The following is a 10,361-nucleotide window of genomic DNA, read 5'->3' on the forward strand; positions in this document are numbered from 1 at the left end:
GGGGGCGGCCTTGCCGGGGCGGGGGCAGCTCGGCGCTTGGGGCCGGGCCCAGAGCAGCAGGTTCCCCTCGCCCCAAACCCGCCGGTTCTGCCCGTGGCCCCGGTTCTGCACTGGCTCTGCCCAGCGTCCCGCACGGCGGGCGGGCTCACGGCGCTCTGCCCCGCAGGTTCTGCACGCCCTGCCTGCAGGAGTGCCTCAAGGCCAAGAAGCCGCTCTGCGGCGTCTGCCGCAGCAGCCTGGGCCCCGGCGCCAGGGCCCTGGACCTCGAGAAGCAGATCGAGGTGACGGAGACCGCGTGCAACGGCTGCAATAAAAAGGTAGGGCGGCCCCGGGGGAGCCGGCGCTTCCCCTGCCGCGCAGCAGGCCGAGCGCCGCTCTCCGTGCCTGTTACGGGCTCGTTTCTGTGGGCAGTACCCCAGTGTGGGCCTTCTTTCCACGGTTTTTATTGTTAACTCCCTAGGAAGCAAGTTCTGCGTGCGAGATGCTGTGTTGGATTAAAAATGAGCGTTACTGTGGGCATGTCTGCATAGGTGTAACGCTGTAAGGCAGTGGCAAATGCCATTTGAAATGCTGGCAGCCTAGGCTTTGAGCAGAAGGGCTTTGGTTCTTGAGAAAKAGGTGCGAGACAGAGCCCTGCTATGTGACCAGTGTGTTCCATGCATTTTAGTATTATGCAAAATCCTGCCTGTTAAATACTTGCAGGACACCTTCCTACCGTTACACCTACTCCTTGTAAGTTTAGACTTCTTAGCATTATTTGAATGTGTGGGAAAATATCTTGACAGATGGAAAAAAGCAGTAAGAAAAGGTTAATTAGATGCATATTACAGCAGAGCTGCAGCTTCATAGTTCRTATGTGCCTGTATCTCATCCTCAGATTAACTGATTCACTCTGAAGCTAAAGTCTTTAATTGAAAACTTAACTTACTAAAGAACATCACTATATTAATGAAAAGCGTTTACAGCTGTCTCTTGATTAAAACAAATTTCTTCATTTCCTGCACTGCTGTTTTTATGTGTTTCTCATAACGAAGGTGGGGTGTCTATTCAATTAGTTTCACTTCGAGTTTCTGAGTAGTGTCACTTTCTGAATCTAGAAGACAGGAAATTGCAGTGCCTTGAAATGGAGATCTCCTTACTGAGAAATTGAGGTTTTGGTGGTGGATAATGCTGGAAACAGCATGGTCAGACTTGCGAGTGGTTTCTGATGGAGGCTGATTCATTATTTATATTTTTTAGCTCACATATACTACTAATTGGTGTCTAAACCATCTTGGTTGTTACCTGCTTTTGTACCCCTTACTCCTCCTATGCCACCATTCCTCCTGGCTTGTGTAGGGTTGTTACCTAATTTAAAACATGCTTTAAAATTGATCATTAGTCTGACTTCAAGCATAGAAAGGATTTTTTTTCCCCCCCCCAGGGGGAAAAATTTTTACTTTTGCAAGTAAAAATTGTGGAAATAGATTAATTTCGGTTCCTTTATTGTACTTTCTATGTATCTGACAATATTCTGCAGCACAGATCTTGATGTCAATGGGTTACRAAAAGCCAGGTTATTAATCATATTTACTCCTCTCTTCAGCAACCTGATGAACTGGCTTTCTATGAAACTTCTGTATTACAGCTTAGGAGAAGTGAGCTGTCCTGAGCAGCTTATTATTTGTAACTTATTACAGGCAACAAAGTTACAGGTTAACAAATCTGTAGCATTTACAGCTGTCTCATTAGCCCAAGTGTTTTCCTCTGTTCAGTGTTTTCTCTATAGAAAGCCTGTTTCTTTTAAGTATCATTTACTTCCTCTGTTAAAAAGCTTGAAGGTAATTCCAAAGTAGTTTAAATAAACTTTGCTGTTTAATTGTTGCCTGTCCAGATGTATCTCTCTAAGATGCGGAGCCATGCAGCTTCTTGTTCAAAGTACCAGAATTACATAATGGAGGGTGTAAAAGCTGTAACTAAAGAACCACTTCACAACACCAGGTAACTAGTGATTCTCTTGACATACTCGTTTCTTTTTTTTTTTTTGAGCTGGCTGTAAATGTTTAATCCTAGTGAAACCTCAAAATTTATTCTTGTTCTGAGAACTGTCCTTTTATCTTGTTTTAAAAAGTTAACGGTGTTACAAAGCATCATGCAAACTGTTGACTACTGGAATGAAAACAGACTCTACCTCTTCACTCAATTTCGGTGTTAATTCATGTAATCCTTTCATACTGTTAAACTAAACCCTAATCCCACATCAGAATGTGCRCAGACAAGCTGTTCTGCTCTCCAGTGTTGATCATGCAAGTTGTAGCTCAAGATCAGGGTACTTAGTAAAAGGTGTGTGTATATGTGGAGAGGGGATATTAAATAGTAGTTTTATCTTTSTGTCTTGACCCTAGTAACTTATAATGAAGGGAAGTTGGAAATGATTGCAGTGATCTGTATTGTAGCATGTTGGGTGACTAATTGTCCCTTGTTTAAAAAAATAAAGAAGGCAAAAGGATAAATGGTATTTGTAGCATTTGTAAAAGAGCTATTTTTATATCAATATGGATGATATTAAGAGTTCTGTAATATATTAATAGGAATTAAAAAGCTGATTCTTGCAATTAGTTTACCTTAACTACATAGAATGAGATTGTTTTGAATAATTTGTAAAAAAATGGAAATAAAGTAGCTAGAACAATTGGGATCAATGAAACATTTAGGAGACATTGGGAACAATGCTTCTAAAATGATAAATGGTCTCTTTTTCTTCCCCATCCACTCCAACTAGGAATTTTCCAAATCGCTTTACCTTTCCTTGTCCGTACTGCAGTGAGAAAAACTTTGATCAAGAAGGACTAGTAGAACACTGCAAAACACTGCACAGCATGGATGCAAAACAAGTGGTAATGAGTCTTGATTCAAGAATTGCAATCAGGTCTGGTCTTAACTCCCTTTGAGACAGTGAGTGAGAGAATTGTTGCTTGAAATTCAGTACATAGTTGTAATTGATTCTTTTAAAGTCAAAGGTGGGTATGCTATTCTCATATTTAAGTTTGAAAAAAATTTGCTTCTTGTCTTTACTTTGAAAAAAAATGCTTCTTGTCTAATAATCTTCATCTGCACTGTTCTCTCACATGCAAGAGGAATTACAAAACTTGGAACTGACTTTGAATCTTTCATTTGTCTTGAAAGTGTTCTTTGGAATTCAAAATTATTAAATTATGAAGGGAAAAAAAATCTCTCTGACAGAAGTCATCTTTGCAAAAGAGTACAAGGAAACTTTTCTGTTATTGCAAAATACGTGAAATCTTCCAAAGCAAACAGCTGTAGTTGATAATTCGAATTTTCAGTATATAAGGAGAAGACTAAACTATTCCAGCTCGGAGGACTAAAAATCAAAAAAAAATTCAGACTCACCTAATTTTTGTTATTAAAAGGCCTAGTAAAATAATGTAAAATTTTTGTGCGTATAGAGTAGCAATTGTCACAAATCTCAGACTTTAATCTTTTTGTTTGATCATATTGTCACTGTCCTTTTTCTTCCTTGTAGGTCTGCCCAATTTGTGCCTCAATGCCTTGGGGAGATCCAAACTACAGGAGTGCTAACTTTATGGAGCACCTTCAAAGGCGGCATCGCTTTTCATATGATACTTTTGTGGTATGTGTTTCCTTGCCTTTGGAATACAGAGTGATGACTCTTAAACTCCAGCTTTGTTACATAGCTGCTACTGTGTAGTGTGATCCATGCAGATGATATCTCAATAGTCAGTTTATTCATTATTTTAGAGAAATTGGATAATTAGTAAATGAAATCGAGGCGGCTGTTTTCTGAATTTGCTTGATCTTGTATTAACTAATGTGGCTGCTGCAGTAAGAGTTGCTGTATTATTTGTTTGTAGGATTATGATGCTGATGAAGATGATATGATGGCACAGGTTTTGATCCGTTCTTTGCGTGATAAATGAACCAAGTAGAAGATTAACTGTAAAACCAAGCCCCCATGAGGGGGGAAGTGCCCACCTTCCTTGCGTTTCTTCCTTTACATCCCAAGATGAACTCAGGCATCCAGAAATATGGAAGACTCTTTAATATCTAGCTCTTGGTTTCGAATCCTGGTTTGGACTTTCTGTGTCATTTGGTCTCTTGTTAGCATGTTGTATGCTGGGCAACCATGTCAGCCTAATTTTCTTACTAGCTTCACACAGAGTTTAATGATAGATCCTTTTTTTTCTGCATTTTTGTTCATTTGAGTTTTTAAAGGCAAAAACATTCCAGAAGGAGTAGCCTGAGCTAGTCAGTAAATAAGTCTCCCCAGTCTCTGATTTACGCTTCYTAAATGATGCAGTCAGAGGTGTATGCACAGCTCTGGTTCAGCAAGAGCTTGGGCGTCAGATGGAGTTGTCAGATCGGTTCTCACTTCAAGTGACCTATAATAACTGTGACTCCGTAATATTTGCCAGTGTTTGAATTCTCATAGTCAGCCTCACAACTATATAAATATTCACACTTCCCAAGCAGATCTGTGCAACTACGTAAGAAACTAGTTCAAAATACTTAAATTTTATGCCTACTGTTTTCTTCCGTACTGTGACAAAGATAGCTTCTAACCTGGAAATCAAAATGTCTTAGTGTGTTGTTTTTTGAAGATGAAATTTAAGTAATATAGCAAATAATATTCATATTTGCTGGCTTTGATTCATGATATTGGCATTAGTTTTCTCAATTTGATTTTAAACCTTATGTTAACAGAGGAATTCTGAAGTTTTTTGAAATGATGCTGCTGCTTATTTAAACTAAAATTTTCATGTATGTATTTAGTTTTTACATCCCTCAGGGCAAGTTGGTTTAAAAATTATATATATTTACAATCCATAGGGCTCACATGGTACTACTTTTCTGCCTTTCAATTTGAGCAAATRTTTTGAATTCCTGAGCTTCATTTGAATGTCACTAAAGTAGCTGAACTTGTGCATAGATTGTTCTCCATATAATGTATGTATGATATAGTTAAACAGTAAAAGTAAAATAGAAACCAGAAGGTAGGATGACTATTCCAATACATGGTAAATGGATTTATTCCATTATTTAACGTTGCTCTGTTAATTACAGAGCTTCCTTTTCTTAGTTCAGCACCTCATTAATTAAATAATCAAGATACTGTGATCCAGTCAGCTGAGGCACCTGATGCGAGCGTGTAAATCAGCATAGGACTGAGATCTCAGTACACAGTGACTTGGCAGCGGGATGCTTGGCGTGGTGGACCTGCACCACCACAGAACTCGCCACTGATCAATTTGGCCAGCAGATTTAACTTTGCACTCTGCAGATGGCAGCACAGCCTTACCCTGAACCAGGAGGTAACGTGATATAATCCAGCTCAAACCACTTTATTGGACTGTGTGTCCAGACAGACCTCTAATGTATTTAATTTGAATTGGGTTTGGTAATTTTCACAGACTTTGTACAGACTAGTATGGATTCATGCTTGAGTATATGCTTGGTGACTGGGTGGTCAGTCCCAGGAGAAAAAGAAGAAAATCTCATAGTGCTCTGGAGAATTAATTCTGTATTTTGAGTTTTTAATGCTTAATCTGCWAAGAGATTATGATGCATTAGTGGCTGGGTTGGGGACTTCAAGGTTCTGTTGAGAATCAAGTTTTGTGATACTGATTGACCTGAAACTAGATTTCTGCTACTATTCTAAGTGCACTTCCATGAAATTCTGATAAAATGTTTCAGGAGCAGTTAGACGCTTCCGAGCAATTACTTTGTCATGTTTTTGACTTTTGAAGACGAGTTATAAATAAAGTTCATATAATTTATAAAATGCTATCTTCATGTGAACTTTTATCATTTCCTTCTCGTGGTCAATATACTTCATTACAGCACCACCATAAAAACAGTTCTTGCTGGCTGTGTAATGGTATAAGGCACACATTAGAAACTGAGTAATGCAAATGCTACAGCTCTTTTTTTAAAAATGTATTTTGTCCTGATTTATTATGTGCAATGTCAGTTTTTCAAACAATGGACTAGACAGGTTATGAAAACAGTTTGGATAGCATGGCTCTAATCAAACTAATATGAATTAGAGGAATAAACTCATGGCTTTTCTTGGGTAAATTAAGAAGGTTTTATTGTCCTGTAATTTTTTAATCAAYCGCTGCAACCCTCAGCTTTAACTCTTCTAGATGTAGATTTTGTTGGATAGGGATATCTCTGTTATCTGCAGTTGGAGTAGCTGCAAATGAGAGGGTGAAAAATAGTGGCTCGTAGTGGCAGTCGGGCAGAAGTCCAGTTGTTCCTGCTAAACCATCATACCTGACTGTCCGTCCAGGTGCATTTGACTGTGGAAGCCAAATCTCAGTTGCAAAAACTTATTAGCTAGGCATTATTCCCTATTTTGTACACACCTAATACTGGGAGCAAGCAATAAGTTGCCTGGAAAATGCCCACCAAATCTACTTTAATTTTGATTAAATTTGTATGTGAGTAAGAGGCAATGTCTTGGYACCTGCTAGTCTGATAGCAGTGGAATTTACGATGTGGCTGTGATGAGCATCCCTGCAACCATTCAGAGATAAACTGAGCCATAGATTCCTGTTTATTATTCCAACTGTTGAAGAGCTTTGTGTCTCTGAGCTGACCTCATCAAACTAACAAATATAAACGTGTTTACACAGCTTGTCAGATGCCATGCTGATACTTACTGGTTGRTTTAAAAAAGGTGGAGGGGCATATTTATTGCTCTGTGTATGATTTTGGTTCATAAAGTTTGCAAAAATCTGAATTATAAAAAAGCTTATTATGCAATAAGCTAGTTTGGGCTTTTAAATCCAGTGCCGTGTTCCTACCTGGGAGCCAAGTGCTCTGCGGAGCTGCTCTCACCTCGTTGTCAGCASCTGATCTGGGAGCCCTAGCAAACCCCACAAGCCCATTGTTGGCGATGATTTAATCGGGCTCCCTTGCGCCTGCGACATTCCTGTGTCTAGCACCAGGAGACAGCTTAGAGGGACGGCTGGCACCAGGGCAGGSACGGGAAGGGACAAGAAGGCACCTGAGATGCTGGTTTTTGGAATGAATCTGGCTCTGGTTAAAGGCTGACCTTAATAGGTCTGATAAACTAATGTCAACGTTCATTGCCCAACACAAGCGGCATCACTTTGGCTGGAATTACAGCAGTAAATCCCCTGATCTCCTTATGCTGGAAGGGATGAGATCTTTTAAAGGACCCTGTCTATAATAAAGCAGTGGCCGTATAGTCTGGTTACTAAGGCCACCTGATTAACAAAGTCACAACAAACCTGCTCCAGGCATCTGCCTCTGGTCACATACACAGGATGGTCACAGGTGAGATTAACATAAGAAGGACAAAACTCTTGTGGTCAGGATTTTTACTAACATTTGTAGTATCTTTTAGCATTGTTTTAGCCACACCTGCAGCACAGCTTCAAGTCTTCAACTGCATCCAGCCATGGTYTTCAAAGCAGTTTTGATGCTCACTGCAGAAGATACCAGAAGAGATAAGGAACTGGAAAAAAAGAAGCAAGGTTATGTTCTCTGTCTGATAAAATCACTAATATGTTTGCTATTACTGCTATTTGTATGACAAATGGCTACAGTTAAAAACATGGGAGACCACTTCTACTGTAGGGCAGCATTGATTTTTGTTTTTAAAGCTGGAAAAGGCTCATGCTTAGCTGTGGTCATTAGGTAGTTCAGTAGTGGTTATGTCTGCAGACCAAGCCCTGTGCATCCCACTAATCTCGTGTTCGGTGCGTTGCCATCAAGCTCCTCGACGGTGTTTTTGTCTAAGGCACCGAAGGAGCTATAATGGTCCTTAGACAGCAGAGGGAGATGTTGCATTTTACAAAGTGCAGGAGCTGTTTTCAGGCGGCAGGGACTGGAGACTGCTCGCGGGCTGTCCTGCTGCCTTTCCCCTGTAGCTGGTCATCAATTCCTGGGTTTGGCCTGGCTGTGTAGCAGTGCATTTCCTAGATCTCCTCCACCATTGCTGTAACAGGGCAGTATCAGTGCATAATTTGCTGATTTGTGAGTCTGAATTAAGGGGGCTTGGGTGTCGGCCTCGCCAAGAAATTCGGTTCCTTTTTTTGTAACTGAAAGTTCTACTGGTGCCTTTACGTCCTGCCACCGCAGGAGCTTTGCAGCAGGAAACCTGAAATGCTTTGTAGAGCTACGGGACCCAAGGAGGTTGAACTGAGAAGCTCACAATACATTTTCTGCCCCGTGGAGGGTTAAGGTAAGAGCTACCRAGCTTTTAAAGGCAGCCCGCGCAGGTGCGAGGCTGGAGCTTTGCCACAACCCCTGGCAGAGCTGCCTGAGCACCCCGAGGCTCGGCCGTCCCTGCAGCCCACACTGCAGCGAACCGGCAGCACCTCTGAGAAACACCCCCTTCCAGCCCGTGAATCATCCCGGAGCTTCCCCTCGCTCTCCTCTCGCTGCTCTCTGTCCTCCAGCCTTCTGGCCCACTCACAAACAGGTCACCCTCCTCCCTTCCTCGAGATTTTTCCTCTAGCAAACACAGCTTTTGTTTGCGTGCCCTGGCCGTGGTTGGAACCAATCTTATTAATAACATTTCAAGGCGAGCCGAAGCGGTGCCTTTGCCTCTTAAAAGAAAACCACTTAGTTGGGTACCTTGTGCAACCCCGTGTGCGTAACCACATCCGCAGCAGGTGTAACGAGCACGTGGGGYGTCTGCAAGCAGCCCGGAGAGCGACCTGAGTCACCGCGGGACGTGGCCCTTCGGGGCTCCTGYTTGTCTGCAGGGAGCACGGGGGGTCCAGCCTGCACCCTTTGCATCCCCCAGTGCCTTCAGGGAGGAGTTTTCCCTCACAGCATCTGCCTTCCAGGAAGGTGATCGAGGGGTGAGCCAGGCCGAGGAGCATCCCCTGTCCTGACAAGGGCAGATACCTCCTATGGGGAAAGCTCCGAGCTGGGAGCAGGGTCTGCTCCAGAGCATGTGTTTGCAGGGGAAGAGCTTGCAAAYGCCTCCTCTTTGCACTTGTGTGTCACTGGCAACGGCAGCAGCTTTCCGAGCTGTTCCCACCCTGAGGAAACGCTGTCGGCTGAAATCCCTGCCAGGAAAAAGCTCTGCTCGGCCGAGCGGTAACGCGGGGCTGGGGATGAGCCCTGCCAGAGGAGCATAGTGGCCACCAGCGCGGGAGTCCCTGGCCTGTCCCYGCAGCAGGAGGTTGGAGCTGGATGGGAGCCGCACGGCGCTCCCAGCAGGTCCCGGCAGGTCCCGCTTCTCCCTCCCTCGGCCGCTCGCCACCGGCAGCTGTCCTGGAAGCGGCACCCACCACAGCCCCGCGCAGCAGGTGCCTGGCCCCGAGCCCKGAGCGCTTCCAGGGGGAAATCCAAATGTGAGAGGGAGGAACAGGATGAGCTGGGAGCTYGGGCAGGGAGAGCTCAGGCTCTGCTCTTCGCTTTCCCAGGACCTGCTCACTGAGGCTTGGGTGCCTGCCCTTGCACAGCAGTACCCTGGGAGAGGAAAGCTAAAAGAAGGGCTATTTCTGCCTCTTCTACACCCGTGTGCTGCCTAATGTGGTGGGGAAGGAGCCAAGGGAAAGCAGGTGCAAGGGAAGGAAAAGCCCGAGACCAGCTTGCTGGGGGAGGCTGCGCTGCTCCAAAAGTACCTGGCCCCTGTGCAAAGGTGCAGCAGGTCCGGGCTTGTGCTCCTGACTGCGACCTGGCCTGGGGGAGTCACTCCTGGCGGAGACCCAAGCAGGGCTGAGCAGCCTCCTGCCAGCAAGGGCAGGGCCGAGCGGAGCCCTGATCCTCCGCAATCATTTCCTCTCTTCACGGAGGATTCATGGCCTGCGGCAAAGCGCCTTCCCCTCCCGGCTGCACCCTGCAGGATTGGGACAACAGGGCAGGGCAGCTCCAAGCAGCACCCACGGCCCTGGGACATTCCGCTGCTGTCACCCGGTCCCCAAGGGGAGCCCAACCTGCACATGACACCTTGAGGGTGCTTTGTAGAGAATGAATGACTTTGTCCTGCACAGCAGCTAGCGGAGCTCGACCCAGCCCAGTGCCAAGGGACACGTTTGCCCTGGGTAACCCTTTTCCCCAAGGCAGAATCACCAGCCCCTTTGTTGCTGGCCTCTCGGCCAGCAGAGGGGCTGGACGGGGCCCCCTCCGGGCCGCGGGGCCCCCTCCAGGCCGCGGGGCCACCTCCAGGCCGCGGGGTCCCCCCCGGCCGCGGGGTCCCCCCCCGGCCGCAGGGCCCTTGCAGCGGCCCTGGCAGCTCCGAGCTCGGCAACCCTGGGCCGGGGACTCGGCGCGGGCCCGGTCCCGGTCCCCGTCCCTCCCCGGGGCCGGCACCTGCCGCCCGCCCGCCCCGTGCGCCCCATTGGCCCGGCGGCCCC

At 45.4% G+C, this 10,361-nt stretch overlaps 1 protein-coding gene across 1 annotated transcript; it reads left to right on the forward strand.

The window, feature by feature from the left end:
• Positions 1-271: 271 nt before the first annotated feature.
• On the forward strand, positions 272-5,711 carry RNF114 (ring finger protein 114). Its single transcript, XM_026042133.1, has 5 exons — positions 272-317; positions 1,874-1,980; positions 2,762-2,876; positions 3,524-3,631; positions 3,873-5,711. The coding sequence occupies exons 2-5, from the start codon at positions 1,874-1,876 to the stop codon at positions 3,936-3,938; spliced, it is 396 nt and encodes a 131-aa protein (XP_025897918.1). The 5' UTR covers positions 272-317; the 3' UTR covers positions 3,939-5,711.
• Positions 5,712-10,361: the final 4,650 nt, after the last annotated feature.

The sequence above is a fragment of the Nothoprocta perdicaria genome, unplaced genomic scaffold (assembly GCF_003342845.1).
Source record: "Nothoprocta perdicaria isolate Ctin4 unplaced genomic scaffold, notPer1 scaffold_3, whole genome shotgun sequence".
NCBI classification, from domain to species: domain Eukaryota; kingdom Metazoa; phylum Chordata; class Aves; order Tinamiformes; family Tinamidae; genus Nothoprocta; species Nothoprocta perdicaria.

What these genes read in the sequence shown, in the direction of transcription:
- RNF114 (XM_026042133.1), top strand. Translation starts at nt 1,874, where the DNA reads ATGTATCTCTCTAAGATGCGGAGCCATGCAGCTTCTTGTTCAAAGTAC. An exon ending in GCATGGATGCAAAACAAGTG is followed by an intron (nt 2,877 to 3,523) that starts GTAATGAGTCTT and finishes TCTTCCTTGTAG; the next exon opens with GTCTGCCCAATTTGTGCCTC. An exon ending in TTTCATATGATACTTTTGTG is followed by an intron (nt 3,632 to 3,872) that starts GTATGTGTTTCC and finishes ATTTGTTTGTAG; the next exon opens with GATTATGATGCTGATGAAGA.